The sequence below is a fragment of the Lepidochelys kempii genome, chromosome 4, assembly GCF_965140285.1.
Source record: "Lepidochelys kempii isolate rLepKem1 chromosome 4, rLepKem1.hap1, whole genome shotgun sequence".
Lineage (NCBI taxonomy): Eukaryota > Metazoa > Chordata > Testudines > Cheloniidae > Lepidochelys > Lepidochelys kempii.
In genome coordinates, this window is record NC_136383.1 from 131,979,075 (window position 1) to 131,997,539 (window position 18,465).

Consider the following 18,465-nt stretch of genomic DNA (forward strand, 5'->3'; position numbering starts at 1 on the left):
TAAATCAAGGATGATTATTTATCCAACTGATTTTTTTATCCATTCCAGGATTACAAAAAATAGGCTGAAATTGTCATGTGACTTGCCAAAGATCCCACGGTTCGCTCTTAATTTTTCCCCAGAAAAGTTAACAATGTTGCCTTTCAAATGGTAACAATTTTGAATGAGAACTGAAATTCTCCAGTGTTGTGAATGAAGGTCATTTCAAAGGGAAAGTTCACTTCAAAAAAAGGACATGAATACATTTCAAAAATGTTGCTCTGCAAAAAGATTTTTGTAAACCCATTTTGCTTAGCACAGCATGCCCACATTTTGCCTGAAGTGAAACTCTTTCGGAAATATGAATGGACAATGTATTTGAAATGTAAAGTGTTTGATTAAAATTAATCTCAGCTTCCTTCTGTAGCCACTGCACCGATAAAAATGTGCCATCAATTGTGGCAATGGGTAATAAGTGGGGAGGGGTCACTTTGTCAGAAATTCTTAACCAGTCACCCAACCGGTTTTGAATACTTTAATGGTTTTACAACCAAAAATAAGCTATTGCTTCTTTGTGTGAATTTCTGATTGAAGCCAAGACTTCAGAGTTCACTGGTAATAGAGCAGAGTTCTCTAAACAGCGTGGGACAGTACATCATTTTTAAACAGATAAGAAAATAAAATATTGAAAAGACAGACCTGAACTCAAACCCCAGATTTGACCCACCTTGGCAAAATTTGGCTCTGGATCCAAGTTTTGTAACTCATGCTTATCCCCAATAAATATATTATGAGAATAAATTGATTTCTGACATAAACAGTCAGTACAAATTACCCCTGGGAAGAACGTGCAATTTATGAATGCAAGTGCTTTGCTTTGAACAGTAGAACAAAAATAAATAATAAAATGGCAGCTCCTCAGCTTGTGGACCGTATCTATGGACCACAGACTGGGTCCATCCATTATTTGTAAAGCTAAGTCTGTGAAAAGGTGCTTGGCAGCTCCAATTGTCAAATCAAAATATATGCTCTCCCAGGTTCAGAAGCACCCAATTTTCGGACAGTGAATTTTCATTTCCTTGTCATAGCTTGTTGTAAGCACTCTGCACTGGGGTTGAATCGTGGAGTGTAATCAGGCTCAACTACACCGTTTCCTTGTTACCAGGAATAACATGACGCAACCAAACAGAAAAAAAAAAAATGAAGGAATGCTTTCTAAGGATGAATAAGCCATTCCCCCCGCCCCCCCCCCACTCTATTTAAAATAGTATTTTTGAAATGTGTATTTTAGATAAAGTATATATTCAAAATCTTTGCCTAATATGAAGTTGAGATCCAATAATGCCTCATCTTCCAAGATTCACAAAGAATAGAGAGCAAAAGCATAATAGAAACAGGGATTTTCCTGTTACTTTGAAACAAGAACTGATTACATTATTTTATGTAAAATGTATCTCTTCTTTTTTCTAAGTTAACTGTTATTACCTTTTTATTTACAAAAGAAGTATAAGTAAGTGGCTTTTGCACAGTTGACAAAGTTGTAGCAAGTGAAAACTTGTCCCTTTCCTTGGATTTGGTATTATTCTTGAAAGGATCTCAAATTAGACCACCACAGAATTCAGCCCATGCTGTCTCCTGAGGCTTGGCTGCTCTCAGAGATCCTCTCAAAGGACTGCTCAGGCCATACTCTATGTCCTTTTCTCACAACAGCCAATTCCACCTCCCTTACATCTTGATGGTTAATAAGCTACCGCAACAGTGAATCAAACAAACAACTTTTTGCAGCAGGATCACTAGCTTTTTATAGCTAGATTGTAACTTTACATTCTGCCATAAGGAGTAGTGTGTATTTACACCTCCCCAGAAGCACCAGAGAGAAAGGACTGTGAACCAGACAGTCCAAATCCCTTTCACTTTCCTTCCTGTATTTGGATGAGGAGTAAGTTACTTTAAGTCTTTTTGTGGAACAGCTTGCTCTCTACTGTGTTCCTGTCCAGCTATTGTGGTGGGTGAGCAAAGGGGTGAAGGGCCATATCAGGTATCCTTCAACTTACACTGCATTCTTTCCCCTTCCCACCCATTTGGTCACATTGTTGAGTCACAATCTGAGCAGGACTATGAAAGAGAGTAAGGCATCCTTTCTCTCACACTTGGATAAGGACCGTGACAATCAAGTTCTTACAAAATAACATTTGCAGACACTGGCAGCCTGTTACAAGACATTAATGAATGGGGAAAAGGGTGGTTCTGTACTTATTGGCAATAGAGACCGGTCCAGCCAAAACTCTAGACATGAACACCTCTGAACTTTGGTGTCATAAATATAAAGGGAAGGGTAAACCCCTTTAAAATTCCTCCTGGCCAGAGGAAAAATCCTCTGACCTGTAAAGGGTTAAGAAGCTAAAGGTAACCTCACTGGCACCTGACCAAAATGACCAATGAGGAGACAAGATACTTTCAAAAGCTGGGAGGAGGGAGAGAAACAAAGGGTCTGTGTCTGTCGGTGTGCTGCTTTTGCCAGGGAAAGAACAGGAATGGAGTCTTAGAACTTTTAGTAAGTAATCTAGCTAGGTATGTGTTAGATTATGATTTCTTTAAATGGCTGAGAAAAGAACTGTGCTGAATAGAATGACTATTTCTGTCTGTGTGTCTTTTTTGTAACTTAAGGTTTTGCCTAGAGGGTTTCTCCATGTTTTGAATCTAATTACCCTGTAAGGTATCTACCATCCTGATTTTACAGAGGTGATTCCTTTATCTCTATTTACTTCTATTTCTATTAAAAGTCTTCTTGTAAGAAAACTGAATGCTTTTTCATTGTTCTCAGATCCAAGGGTTTGGGTCTGTGGTCACCTATGCAAATTGGTGAGGATTTTTACCAAACCTGTCCCAGGAAGTGGGGTGCAAGGGTTGGGAGGATTTGGGGAGGAAAGACGTGTCCAAACTACATTTCCCAGTAAACCCAGTTAGAGTTTGGTGGTGGCAGTGGATATTCTAAGGACAAAGGATAAAATTAATTTGTACCTTGGGGAAGTTTTAACCTACGCTGGTAAAAGTAAGCTTAGGAGATTTTCATGCAGGTCCCCACATCTGTACCCTAGAGTTCAGAGTGGGGGAGGAACCTTGACACAAAATAACATTTGCAGACACTGGCAGCCTGTTACAAGACATTAATGAATGGGAAAAAGGGTGGTTCTGTACTTATTGGCAATAGAGACCGGTCCAGCCAAAACTCTAGACATGAACACCTCTGAACTTTGGGAACACCTGAAATCCAAACCCAGACCTGGATTCAAATTTTGCTTGTGACCCATACCTTTATAATGAGATCAAACAAACCCTGAAGTCTGGGAAGCTTGGAATCTGGAACCAACTCAGAATTCTGTGGCTTGAAGCTATCTCTGCTAATTACAGCAAAGGCAGAAATCCTGCGCTGTGGGGAAATGGATTAGATAATCCAACAGATCTTTTCCAGGCTCAGACCTCCCCTATGTTTGAGCTCTACTAGGTGCAGGTTTGGGGAGTGCATCAGAAAGCCAATTATAACTCCATAATTCACTGATTGCCTGGTCCTTATATTAGTTAGAACAACTAGTGTGTGCACTGAAGTGACTGGCACAGGTGACTGGCACAGGAGTGATCTCTGCCAGGTTTACACTAGTGAAGAATTTTCCTCCAAAAGGAAAATCTCTGCTGAATATTTCTGTCCAGAATCCATCCATTTTGTACACACAAAGTGGCACAAAAGTGAATGGCACAAAGTGAGTGGCACAAAGTGAGTGGCACAAAGTGAATGGATTGCACTGGAGACTCTGGGTCTCTCTCTCTTAACTTCTTTGACTCCATGAAGGTGGTTTGCCATTTACTGCAGCACGCAGAGAAACAGCCAGGCCCCTGCCCAGCCTCTCTTTTTATCGGGGCAACACCTTCAATTCATTTTGGCTGGATATATTAACCACCGGATACGAAAAGATGCAAATTAGGTAGATAGGTAGCTGTCCAACTACGAATACATGCGCTAGCAATAAATTTTGTCCATAACAAGGGGAAAACTGGTGCTAAAAATTTATACTTGTTTTACCTGCAATTGTTTTAGTCCCATCAGGGTTTGAAATTCAAAACATCTCTCAGAAGAGAGAAACACATGTACAATGTGACCAGTTATTAGGGATTAATTGGCAGGACTGGATCACTCCCACTGAGTTCAGCAAGCCAGCATTCGAAGTGGATGGAAGAATGCACTAATGGCTCATCTGTAATTCTAGCTGCCTTTCTAATGTGACCATTATTTTAATTTATTAGTTTATTTTTAGGAGGCTCCTTTGATCCCAGTACCTGAGACCGAGAGGAAGTCGTCCACAGAAGTGATGTCATCAACTGCCTCGGTCAGAACTCTCACTTGTTTCTCCCACTGATCTTTAAAGACGTCCATGTTGTCCTGAGCTACTTTGCTCTGGGGTCTGGCAGCCAACGTGAGAGCAGCATTTATTACCTATTATTTAGAATAAGTTGTTACAAGAAATGACAAAACTTTGCTCAAGGGGAAGAACAAATTGATTAAATACTATGTTAAAAGCACAGCTGTGCACTGTGTTCATTCTGTTCATTAAGCAAGGCTCACAATACAAATGTATTTTTCACAGTTTTTGCCAGGCAGTCAACAATATAATGAAAAAGGCAAGGCTATAATCTTCATATGGGACATTTTTCTCTGTCAAATACCTTATGCTCTTTAATGCTTTAACAGTCCTTGAGTACTTTTCAGCAAGGATTTTGCCTACCTGTGGGCATAGACTATCAATCTGGGTTGCTGCCATACGGACTAACTTCACACCTTCTTCGTTATTGGAGATAGAACAGGCCAGATTGGCAACCTGAAATGAAAACAGCAGACAGAGTCAGGTTTTCAGGCAAATGGCACATTTTATATCTGCTTTAATATTATTACTGAACCTTGCTTAGAAAGAGGGAATCATATTAGAAGCATGAACCTGCAACATTTATGCCACTGAGCAGAAACCCACATGGATCATTTCCTCCCTCACAAACTAAATGCAGCCATCCGCAGTATTAATATATTTCACATGTTCCTTCACTGCCAAGTGCTCTGCATCTCTCCGTAGTTCATACATGACACTTCCTGTAAGACTTTTCAGGGGATTGTTTATGTTTCAAAACAATTATCGAGATGTTTCTTTCTCTCTCCATGTTTGTTATAGTGTTCAGGCTCTGTCATATCCTGATAGTCATGCCCTACTGAAGAGATTCAGAGGTCCAGCTCTGCTTGGCTAACCACAGCCAACATTCTGATACCTGTACTCACACCCAGAAGTTCCCTACTACTTGAGTACTCCTTTTAGTCTCAGATTCTGATGCCCTTACTCACATTGAGAAGTACCTTACTTCTCAAGTACTCCCATTTATTTCAATGGGGCTGCATGCAGAGTAAGGTACCATTCAGTGAGGATATCAGAATCTGACCTCATGGAATGTAACCGTTAAAAACTACATTAAGGAGGACAGGATATACAAATCTCATTTAGAAGCATGTATCCCTCCGTGTGCTGTGGAGCACTGTTCCAGGAAGTGGGGCAGGTTCAAGCCATTATAATGCTACGGCTATTTAGAGCAGGAGTAGACTGGGAACAGTTAAGGAGATAAAAAGAAAAGGAGTACCTGTGGCACCTTAGAGACTAACCAATTTATTTGAGCATGAGCTTTCTTGAGCTACAGCTCACTTCATCGGATGCATACTGTGGAAAATACAAAAGATGTTTTTATACACACAAACCATGAAAAAATGGGTGTTTATCACTACAAAAGGTTTTCTCTCCTCCCACCCCACTCTCCTGCTGGTAATAGCTTATCTAAAGTGATCACTCTCCTTACAATGTGTATGATAATCAAGGTGGGCCATTTCCAGCACAAATCCAGGGTTTAACAAGAATGTCTGAGGAACGGGGTGGGGGGGAGAGGGGGTTTGTAGGAAAAAAGCAAGGGGAAATAGGTTACCTTGCATAATGACTTAGCCACTCCCAGTCTCTATTCAAGCCTAAGTTGTATCCAATTTGCAAATGAATTCCAATTCAGCAGTCTCTCACTGGAGTCTGGTTTTGGAGTTTTTCTGTTGTAATATCGCAACTTTCATGTCTGTAATCGCGTGACCAGAGAGACTGAAGTGTTCTCCGACTGGTTTATGAATGTTATAATTCTTGACATCTATTACCAGCAGAAGAGTGGGGTGGGGGGAAAGAAAACCTTTTGTAGTGATAAACACCCATATTTTTCATGGTTTGTGTGTATAAAAACATCTTCTGTATTTTCCACAGTATGCATCCGATGAAGTGAGCTGTAGCTCACGAAAGCTTATGCTCAAATAAATTGGTTAGTCTCTAAGGCGCCACAAGTATTCCTTTTCTTTTTGCGAATACAGACTAACATGGCTGTTACTCTGAAACCTGTAGTTATGGAGATTTATATGCAGACCTACCCGTCAAATCTTGCCCTTAACCGCTAAAAGGGCTGGAGCTCTATGGCCTGGATGTGAATGGGGGAATCAAGTCTCTCAACTGCTACAGAATGTCCATGCAAAAAATCCATTTTCAAAGGCTTTGTGTCACAGAGGGGAGTTTGGTCTAACTTGTTAAAATAGCAATTCATGCCAGAGTACAGAAAACTAAACAACATTGCACCTGTGATGTTTAGAAATATGAGTAATTTTTTTGAAGAACAGTAAAGAACTTTTTTTAAAAAAATTCACTGGGAAGTATGGCTCTGAATTCTAAGCTACATTAAAACACACATACATTTTTAAAGATGCTGTCTTGGTATTATTCATTGTGCTTGAAGGCAGAACTATCCGTTGGAAATGATTCATGAATTAGATCAAATACCCCAGTCTTTCCAATTTTCCTTTAGTCTCCCCTTGTGGTATTAATCTGTTCCTGTCTTTAGTGCACATCACCATATTTAGCCTTGATCCATCTGTTCTCCACAGAACCCATTTCATTTCACAGTTATTTAGAATGTGGTTTGCATGTATCACTGTGTCAAAATCCACGGAAGGAAACCACCCTAGGCTTCAAAGAGTCTTCTAGGCACTTCCCAGTCAAGATTTTATTATAATGTGGTGATTCTTGTTTTCATTACACGGTGAGACAAATGACTTCGTCTGTTTATTAACAGCCTTACAGCACTGATATCAGCAATGTTCTCCTAAGCTGATATACTCAAACTAATTTGCTGTTTTCTGTAGTCCCTTTTTCTTTTTTTTTTTTTTTTTGCATACCTCAAGCAGTACCCTTTAATCTTCATTGGAAATAAAAACTATACCAGAGAGTAATTGGAATGCAGTAGCATGTGTGGAAAGTTAGATGATTCGATGAAATGTATAGGAGGATTACAGATTTAAATACCATCAAACAATGTTACATTCAGCACAAATCAGGGTCCTCATATTTTAAAATAAGTCATCTTTTAGATTTACTTTTCTTTTTGAGATGATCAAGATGAATGAATTGTCCTGAGGCCCAAAATGTACTATATATCTTAATTTCTCTCAGGTATGAGCGATATGGAATTGAAAGTCACTTTAATAGGACCATAATAGGTCTCCTGAAATGGCAATAAAACTATCAAGCTGGCATGATCTCGCCAATTCTACTGGGAACAGACTCTTCTCATTGCATTGACATTGAAATAAAATTTTCTTCTTCTTTCTCTGTATTAATCGCTCTCTTGGTTCTATCTGGTGAGGATAATATTTGGAAACTACTTTGTAAGAGTCTGTATCGAGTCATCCTGAGACAATTGGCTATTCTTTTTTGTAAAATCCAACATACATAGTATGGGGAACTGAATGTAATGTCTGGTATAATGATCAGTACTATAAAGAATCCAAGAGTAATCAGTGGCCATACTCAATATGCATCGTAATATGCATGATACCTATCTATATCCATCTATATCCATAATGCAAATTTTTTGATGTATATCAACTATAATCTCTGCCTTTTCCATGAGTTGTTTTAAGTCTTGTACAAATATTGTGCCATGTCCATTGATTACAATCAAATGAAACCAATTTAAAACAGTTGAGGATCTGGCCAACTGACTCGAAAACTATGCACAGCAGCAAACAAATCTTACACTAGAGGTTACACTTTAGTACAAATTAGAATTTAACACCAATTCATCATAAGGAAAATTATGCCTGTAATGCACAATGTGAGACAGACATTATTTGTCAGGAATTGTGGGGGAAATACATTTTTAATGCTATTAAGTGTGGCTTCAAGAACAAGAACACATTTTAGCTCATTCAACTCCTCAGTCTTGCAACATTTCTCATGTTTATTGACTATGATTAACTTGGGTCATGATATTAAAATAAGAGAAGAGAGTTCTTCAGAGGTACAGGGAAACCTTGTTTTTGGTATTCATATTTCATAACAACAATGCATATTGTGAAGAATCCTCGTTGGATGATAAGTTATTTACCATGAATTCCCCCCCCTCACCCCCCGCACCCTCCTGCTGGTAATAGCTCACCTTACCTGATCACTCTTGTTACAGTGTGTATGGTAACACCCATTGTTTCATGTTCTCTGTGTACATAAAATCTCCCCACTGTATTTTCTACTGCACGCATCCGATGAAGTGAGCTGTAGCTCACGAAAGCTTATGCTCAAATAAATTTGTTAGTCTCTAAGGTGCCACAAGTACTCCTTTTCTTTTCACCATGAATAGGAATTCTCTTAATAGTGACACATGTACAGATCAACAGCCTTGAATCTGGATTGCTTTGAAATGACAATGAAATAGGTTGAGCACCTTGACACAATCATGACACCTTGTGAAGACTCTGCAATACACAGCAGTGCCATTTCAAACATGTATATTGAATAGTATCCAGATATTTAGGTAGCAAGGTGACTTGTCCATAGTTCCTTAACGGCAGGGTCCAAGTTGGAAGGTACAACCGTCTGCAATGAATATTATGTTCTAAGGATGTGAAATAACAGAGTACCGTGCCAAACAGTCTCTATATAGGGAAGTACCAGAAAAGTGAGGACAGATCTCGAACATAATCCTAGCCCCAGTGAAGTCAATGGCAAAACTCCCATTGACTACAACGGGTCCCAGATTTCACCCCTGGAATTTGGCTCGGATTGCAAAACCTTCAGAATGTTTAGAGATGAGAGGGGACTGCTGGTGAGGTGTTCTCTATGAGATGCTCTTGGCTTTGCAATTGACTGTCTCCCATGGTCTGGCCAATGCCAGATTTGATGACTTCCAAACCATACTGCAGATACCATCTTTCCTTTTGGGCAGCTGGGGAGGAGGTGGCTTGGTAGGTAGCAGGATTGTTAATGTGGTTGGGTTTTTTTAAATGTCTGGGCAGTATACTAAGTTTATTGAACACATGGAGTTCACTGACTGCCTAAAAGGGTTCTCATTTTTGAATTAAGATTGTCGTGAAGGATCTAGAGTACTTAAATAAATGAACAGGTAACTAAACAAATCAGCAAACCATGAAACACCTTTTGAAATGTATGTGGAACTAAACTAATATTAATCATCTGCTTAAATAACCATTAAGGTCCAGAACTTCAGGCCCATTGATCCTTTTGGACCATCAGAATGATTCAAAGGGACCTTAGTTGTCAGCAGTCATCAAACCAGAGTAGCCAGCTCTATCAAGTCCCTCCTTCACCTGAAAGTCTCCCTCCAGCAGTCCTTACCGCCGGCCTACTTGCCACTAAGTCAGCCCCAGGATCAGCAGAAATGAACAGATGGTTTAAGAAGCACCTTTACCTTCCTTCCCCACTAGCTGGACTAAGCCCTCTAGGCCCACTCCTTGAAATTCTTATATACATATCTTTAATCATGTAAATCACTCCATTGTTTTCAGTTATTTACAGGTAAAATATATGCAGGATCAGTCCTGAAAAAAAAAAAAAAACAGAAAACTTTTTTCTGTGATTTAGTCACAGGAATATCCCTGCACTAAGTAAAAATATGGCACAATTGGAAAACAGCATTTTATTTTTAAAATAATATAAATACAACATGTATTCTAATTTATTTTTATCTTTATTACTGTACACAGGATTAAATTGCAGTTCTAGGACATATTAAAGATACTAAGGCCCTTTTACATTTACAGCATCTTTCAGATCCCTTTACACTGCTAGAGTGTTAATGAGTATCAGGCTCAGATATCTTTCTTCTGTATTTCTGAACTGTACCCTTTCCACTTCTCACAGTTGAACTGAACCCTTGGGGATTATTACAAGTAATTGTGATGATCAAAATGTATTTTCCTCTGTATTAATCTTAAATTCAAAGATTTAGCAGGGCTGCTCTGGATTTACTGGAAGTGGTCCACAGAAACACAAATTAATTGCTTGGAGCAAAAATTCAGATGAAGGTTCCACAATATGTTACAACAAAGCAGGGATACAAATATAAATACGACAGGGCATTGAGGGAAATTTGCATAGTCTTTCCCTCCCCCTCTCCCATCCCCCTAACAGCACAGATTGGGTGAAGGTATCACACTGCAGAAGGACTCAGATGCTTCTGGGCTCTCAGTGACTATGCAACAGTTCAAAGATAATAGAAAAAATACATGTTTAAATGGTGATTTTGCAGCTATTGTTTGAGGTTGCCTTACCTATTGTGACAGGGTCGGGCCAGATGGCTATAGGAGAGTAATAGAAGGCAGATCTATTAGCCCCAGGCTAAGTAGGTCCCTTTTCCGTGGGTAAGGTAACAGGGAAGGTTCCAGAACAATCAGGAACCTTCTGGAGACAATTAAGAGAGGCTGATTAGAACACCTGCAGCCAATCAAGAAGCTGCTAGAATCAATTAAGGCAGGCTAATCAGGGCACCTGGGTTTTAAAAAGGAGCTCACTTCAGTTTGTGGTGCGTGTGTGAGGAGCTGGGAGCAAGAGGCACTAGGAGCTGAGAGTGAGAACACGGACTGTTGGAGGACTGAAGCATTATCGGACACCAGGAGGAAGGTCCTATAGTGAGGATAAAGGCGGCGTTGGGAGGAGGCCATGGGGAAGTAGCCCAGGGAGTTGTAGCTGTCACACAGCTGTTCCAGGAGGCACTCTAGACAGCTGCATTCCACAGGGCCCTGGGCTGGAACCCAGAGTAGAGGGCGGGCCCGGGTTCCCCCCAAATCCTCCCAACTCCTGGTCAGACACAGGAGGAGTCGACCTGGACTGTGGGTTCAGAAAAACGGCCAAGCTGAGGGCTGCCATGAAGAACCAAGGTGAGCAAATCCGCCAATAAGCACAAGACCCACCAAGGTAGAGCAGGAACTTTGTCCCAACTGGTGTCAGTAGTGGGATCTGGTGTCCACAGTGCAGCGGAAGAAGGATGGTGTTTGGAAGGAAGAAAAAAAAAGAGGAGAGGGTCTATTTTTATTTTTTTTCACCATAATGGAGGAGGTAGTGCGGGCACTGATACAAGCCATGGCTGCCCAGCAGGAGGCTACTCGTGTCCAGGCAGCCGCCCAACAGGAGGTAGTGTGGCTGCAGCAAGAGACTAATCACCTGCTGATGGACCAGGCTGCTCAAGACTGGGCTATGTTGCGGGACCTGGTAAACCAGGTAAAGGCCCTTACAGAGGTGAACCGCAACCATGATGGGATGCAGATCATGCGGGCCAGCAATTGGCTGCAGAAAATGACACGAGAGGATGATGTAGAGGCATACCTCCTGGCCTGCGGGAGGCTTGGCCCTGAGAACAGTGGTCTGGCATCCTCGCTCCATTCCTGTGTGAGGAGGCCCAGAAGGCCTACTATGATTTGCCTGAAGAGGCTGCGGCAGACTACCCCCAGCTGAAAGCAGAGATCCTGGCCAGATCTGGGGTAACGACTGCAGTGCGGGCCCAGCGATATCATCAGTGGAGGTACCAGGAAAACAAAACCCCGCGGTCCCAATTATATGACCTCATCCATCTCGCATGCAAGTGGTTACAAACTGAGTCCCGGAGTCCGGAGGAGATACTAGAGGTTTTGGTCATCAACCGGTACATGAGAGGACTACCGCCAGACTTTCACGCCTGGGTAAGCCAGAACGAATCCTCGACCTATGACAAGGTTGTCACGCTGGTAGAAAGGCGAAGGACGGCGAGGGAGCTGACCCAACCAGTTCAGGAAAAAGCACCCCGGGTTAAACTAGCAGCACCAAGCCCTAGAGCTCGGGTGACTGGGCAAGAGAAAAATGTTAAAACACTTTAGCTGCCATTTTCTGTGTCCAGAAATGAAAACACTCATCTGCCTCTGGGCATGTCTACATTGCCCCGCAGTGAAACTCAGGTGTGCATAGCAGTGTGCACCAAAGTGCTGCACTGTAACGTCCCCATGTGGATGCTGCGGGTGCAAAATTAAAGGTTCCTTGTTAGTACTAATGGACTCCTGTTTGAGGAGGACTATATTAGTGTGAACTAGAAATCTTTAAGTTTGTGCCTCCAGTGTCCACATGGGGGAGGTTCAGCACAGCCTGTTGGTGTACACTGCTATTCACCCTCCCTCCCCAGCCCCAGTCCGAACTGAAGGGCAGTGTAGAAATGTATCTGGCCCCCTTTAGTTTAATGTCTGAATACTTCACCCTCTGTGGAAGTACTAATCCTCACAATACCCCCATGAGGTAGGAAAGTAAGAGTAAGAAAATTGCACAGAAAGAGTAAGAGATTTTCCTAAAGTTACGAAGAGAGCCTGTGGGGGAGCAGGTCTTTCAAGGCCCAGACTAATGTCTGAACTGCCCGACCAGTCTTTTTTTAATCACTCATATTCTGTATTATGATCAGATTTCCATGGAATCGATACAGGCTTTTTGTACATACACAAATAAGTGCTAAAAACAGAGTATCACAGACTACATCTAGCAGCATTTTCTCCTTCACAGAACACAGTTCAGCTAGCTGTACCAATTCTTACTGTTAGGATACTCTTGGGGGCTACTCTCTTTCTCGATACCTGGTCCACATGGAACTGGGGAAAAGACACACTGAATGCTCTCTACAGTTCTAGGTACTTCAGTATGTGGAGGAGATCAACAAGATGGAGAGAATTTATAAATAGTAACACAGATTAAAATGGGTCTAGAGAGCCTCTTGTATGAAAAAAGAATAAAATAGCTCAGATTTCAGGCCTGGGATGAGATGCGTGTAGGCTGACATGTGAGGAATGTAATTCACTTCAACAGGACTCCTGATAAAGACAGGAGTCCACCATCTTGCAGCTTATTGCAGGACTGGGGTTTTGACATGTACAACATTAGCTAAAATATGGTTGGAGAAGGTGTTAAAATTGCTGCTAAGAACTCAAAGGTTGTCAGGCCCAAGGAGGAAGAGCTAGTATTTAAGGTTCAAATGAGCAGGAGCAGACAAACTAGTCAATACTGTTTGTTTGCCACTACACAAATGCAAGTGATCAGTCTGTCCCAGTGACTTTAATAGGAAAGTAATCACTAGTTTGCATTCATGAACAAATTAATGCTTCGATTCAAAGCTGAAACACTCAGCATCAGTCTACACAACCCATACAGTATCTAAAAACCTCATTGGCCTAAAACGATGCAATAAAGCATGAACTCATGATTTCCAAACAGACTCTCATTCGGCATATGTGGTTTTGGGATAACAGTAGGAAAGCACTGTCCCCAAATAACACAATAAATAGGCACATTTAATATTATTTTTATTCATCTGGCACCCTGCATTGCTCTTTTCCTACCTGTGTGAGCTATCATCACCCAGACAACTCAGTGTTGGTTTTTCAATTCAGATTTCTTTTTTGAGAATAAAAAAAATTAGCCTAATCACATTGCTTTTTAACATTACTAATTATTATTATTTTTGTTTTGCAGTAATACCTAGAGGCCTCAGTCAGACATCGGGGCACCATTGAACTATGTACTATACCAAAATATAACAAAAAGACAATCACTGCTCTAGAGAGCTTACAGTCTAATTAGCAGCGCTAGACAGGTAAATTTATTTTCATAGGCATAGTAACCGCTGAATTCTACAATGATTTTTCTGTGCAATGGAGCCTTCATCCAGAATTTTCTTTTTGTAACATAATGAGATTTATAGCATATTCCACTGGCTGAAAATTAGTAATGAACAATCATCAATAGGCCTGGAGTATATGTTTAATTTAGATAATGGATGGGGTGTGACAGAGTACACACCTGTATTCACACCGTACACACTAGTGTCATTCTCTTTGTACAAAGTATGCCTTGTAAGGTATCATTTGAAAACTCATAATTTGCTGGTCAGCATTGTCCTGGTAAGATATGTGTGGCAACATTGTATGTGACGTGATAAGATTCCTCTGTGTAGTGTTATTAACACAAGTTCCACAGCCCTGCTCAAACAGAAGTTGGCAAACAGGTCTGACCTAAGAAAAGGAACGTGTGTTCTGCTTAATTTGCACTTAAGCAGTGAACAGAGCCATCAAGCAGGGAGGGACACAAAGGAAGCTTAACCAAGTGCGAAAAGCCAGCAAGGAACATCCTTCCACGTACGCTCTTTGGGCTCGTCTACACTGGCACTTTACAGCACTGCAACTTTCTTGCGGAGGGGTGTGAAAAACCACCCCCCCTGAGCGCTGCAAGTTTCAGCGCTGTAAAATGCCAGCGTAACCAGCGCTGGGAGCTATGCCTCTCATGGAGGTGAGTTTTTGAGAGCTCTGGGAGAGCTCTCTCCCAGCGCTCTGCCGTGGCTACACACGCCAGGCTAAAGTTCTGTCACAGCAGCACTTTGGCGTTACCGGTGTAGACTAGCCCTTTGTCGGTTAGTGCTCATCTGAACATGTTTTGCAAGCGGGGGCCTGAAACTACAGAAAGGAGGGACAAACACCCCCTGGCACCTCTCCCTCTCCCTGCCTATTGCATTCAATGCTCCTGAATGGAGAAAGGAAGCAGTCATTAAAATCTGGGGGAAAGGTCGTGACCCACAGAGTTTGGTCAGTAAGGCTGCTGAAAGCACGTGGTGAGAAACTTTGCTTGAATCTGATATAGTTTGTTAAGTCAGTAATCATTAGTCACCATGGTATGCATCCGATGAAGTGAGCTGTAGCTCACGAAAGCTCATGCTCAAATAAATTGGTTAGTCTCTAAGGTGCCACAAGTCCTCCTTTTCATTTTATCTTTATTTGTCTTGTCACCATTTCTGACTTTTATGCTTCGTTACTTGTACTCACAATCTCTCTCTCTGTAGTTAATAAACTTGGTTTTCTGTTTTATCTACCCCAGTGTTTTTATACTGAATTGTGTGAATAACTATTTGAGATAATATATTGGATTATTATTTCCTTAAAGGAATAACAGACGTAAAATATCTGTACTGTCTAGGACAGAGGTGGGCAAACTACAGCCCGCAGGACCGTCCTGCCGGCCCCTGAGTTCCTGACCCCGGAGGCTCGCCCCCGGCCCCTCCCCTGCTCTTTCCCCTCCCGAGCAGCCTCAGCTCACTGCAATGCTGGTGCAGTGCTCTGGGCGGTGGGGCTGCGAGCCCCTGGGGCACCGTAGCTGCAGAGCTGTGGCCTGCCCTGGTGCAGCCGTGCCGCTAGCCACCGGTGCACCAGGCAGTGTGGTAAGGGGGCAGGGAGAGGGCGGTTGGATAGAGGGCAGGGGAGTTGGGGGATGGTCAGGGGCCGGGGGTGTGGATAGAGGTCGGGGCAGTCAGAGTGCGGGGAACAGGGAGATTGAAGGGGAGCAGGGGTCCCGGGGGATCAGTCAGGAAGGAGACGGGGGGTTGGATGGGGTGATGGGGGAAGTTAGGGGCAGTGAGTCTGGGGGCGGTCAGGGAGAAGGGGTGGTTGGATGGGGCAGGAGTCCCAGGGGGCAGTCAGAAAGGAGAGGGGAGGTTGGGTGAGGCAGGGGGTCCGGTGGCATTCAGGGGACAGAGAGCAGGGAGGGTGGATGGGGCAGGGGGTGTTGGGGGGCCGTCGGGGGCAAGAAGCGGGAGGGGGAGGGGGGGCAGGGGCCGGGCCACGACTGGCAGTTTGGGGAGGCACAGCCTCCCCTAACCGGCCCTCCATACAATTTCAGAAACCCGATGCAGCCCTCAGGCTAAAAAGTTTGCCCACCCCAGTCTAGGAGAAGGCTGGGCTGTACAGGACATACATTTCTGGGGGGAATCTGGGGGACTGGGGGTGAGTTGGGATCATCCTGCAGCATAACCAAGGCAGGTGAGAGCCAGAGTGTAACCCAAGTGTGGTTATCAGGCTGCAGATACACACAGACACTTGCATGCTGGAAGGCTGTTTTTGAGCAGTCCAGGTAGGAGCAACTTCAACAAAGCATTGTAAGGCACCCAAGGTTGCAGGGCAGGGATGACAGAGCCCCACAGTGCTCTGGACTGTACCCTGGTCCCAGGGAGTAAATCCAACTAGCTAAAGAACAGGTCTGAGAGTCAGGAAATCTGTAGTCCTAGGTCTGTCACTGAGTTATTACACAATCTTGAGCCAGTCCATTATCCTATTCAATTCACCACTCACTACTCCGATACAATTCAGTTTGAAGTCAAATAAGAGTTTATAATGGGGTTAACAAACCCCATTCAGGCCGTAGGCAGAAGAGAAAAAGATAGCCTTCCAACGCCATAGGCAACCAGGCTGACCACATGCCAGCACAGCTGCCAATCAGGGAACAAATACCCGCAGCTGGAACCAATAAGGAAAACAAGCTCAGCTATAAGGGCAGGAGAACAGAAAGAGAAGAGGAGGCAGAAGGGCCTGGGATGACAGAGGAGCATAGTGCCATGCTAGGCTACCTCTGGGGAACTGATAAAGAGCCAAAGGAAGACTGCATAAGAGCTGATAGAGTTGTTTTATGTTAAGTTGATAGACTGGCTAATTTAAGTTAAATAGAGGAGAGCCAGCTCGGTGAAAATGGGCCACCTAGAAGGGACTGCACGCAGAACCTTTGACAGAGGTACACCTATTTAACAAATTAGGCCCTTCATGTCTAGGTTTCCCCACCTATAAAATGAGAATAATAATTATTTACCTCATGGGTATCTGTAGCCTTAACTCACAGCTTGTAAAGTAGTTTAAAATCATGTGATAAAAAGTGCTATAGACATGTGAAATACGAAGACTGTCTTAATCACTTGAGTCTATAAAACTGGGCAGTAAATCTTGAAATGAATGTATTACCATAATATTTATTTGAAATAATCTCTTTCTCATGAGACTTTCTGCTTTGGGTTTAAAATAATTCTGATAGGAATTGAACCAGTATAGATCCCGAATATATTGTGATTTTCAAACGGGATTATGGATGTTAGATGCCTAACTCAATTCAAAAATTGAAATTCCATTCTTGGTGGCAAAGTTTGAAGCAATGTAAATGAGATCAGAATGTGGCCCGCTTCCTTGCAGCATTTTGGTACTTGCACTTCTGGTCGTGACTAGAAACTAGCAATGCTAGAGGGTTCCAAAATAAAACACACTGGAAAATCCTTACATTTTAGTATTTTCAAAACTGCATTTTCACTGGTGACATTTCTTTCTCCATAAAAAATTTCCAGGTGAAAACAGTGACTTGGATACAGTGATTACTAAGATACTAGGGAAATGGGTGTATGAAATATGAAATTATTTTCCACAGCACATGTTATAAACCAAAATCGTGGAAGTTCTGTACCTACTGTCAGCATCCCTCCCTTTTGTGTGTGGTTGCATTTGTGGGTGAGCAAGAGTTTATAGAAATTTTTTTGTGAAAGATTGGCTCTGCTCAGATAGACTGACTCCTCATGAGAGGCCTTTTTTTAAAAAAGAAAAAAGTACAGATTAGGAAGCAAAAGTACATATTTAAAGCAGCTGAGAATTCATTGACATAGAATAGTCTCTGTGAAATCTAATTCCCTTTGTGAAAAACTTCCGCAGTTGGGCAGAACACTCTTAATTACATATGATCCCCACTCCAGCATCAATACCATGGATCTGGGAAACTTAACTGCAGTACGATTAGGTGACAGTCAGAAATGCTTAGCAAACTAATCAGCATGATTAGGGAATAAAGTCCCATTGAGGTTATTGGATGGTTACCATTATAGACTAGCAGGTGGCTATTCTCATACTAAAATTATTCCTCATTTGAACCACAAACAGACATGTATTCTGGAAATTAATTACTTACTTTGGAGTAGCACATACTAATATGAAATATAATATCATGTATGTACAACTCTCCTGGTGTTGAACTCAAGAACAGATTTATCAATTCTGACCAGTGTTGGTGTTTTATGACTTCCACTGGCCAGGTTTTTTCCTAGCTGAATCAGCTATCCGGGTGTAGAGCCAATCTGTGTGACCTTCCCAAATAAAGCTTTTTGTTGAATCAGCCGTGCAAAATGTACACATTTAGTAGCTCAGACTGTTACTGCATACTAATTTGGGATCCAGATGAGTAAGACACTCAAGCACATGCATAATTTTAAGTATGTGAGTAATCT

At 42.2% G+C, this 18,465-nt stretch overlaps 1 protein-coding gene across 10 annotated transcripts in view; it reads right to left on the bottom strand.

Moving 5' to 3' along the window:
- Positions 1 to 18,465, bottom strand: part of CTNNA2 (catenin alpha 2) — a 783,540-nt gene that overhangs the window by 78,515 nt on the left and 686,560 nt on the right. For all 10 annotated transcript variants that reach the window (XM_073342921.2, XM_073342914.2, XM_073342915.2 and 7 more), the window contains 2 exons: positions 4,758 to 4,850; positions 4,312 to 4,468 (listed from right to left, as the gene is read on the bottom strand). In XM_073342921.2, coding sequence (XP_073199022.2) covers positions 4,312 to 4,468; positions 4,758 to 4,850 — 250 coding nt within the window. The remainder of the gene's footprint in view (positions 1 to 4,311; positions 4,469 to 4,757; positions 4,851 to 18,465) is intronic.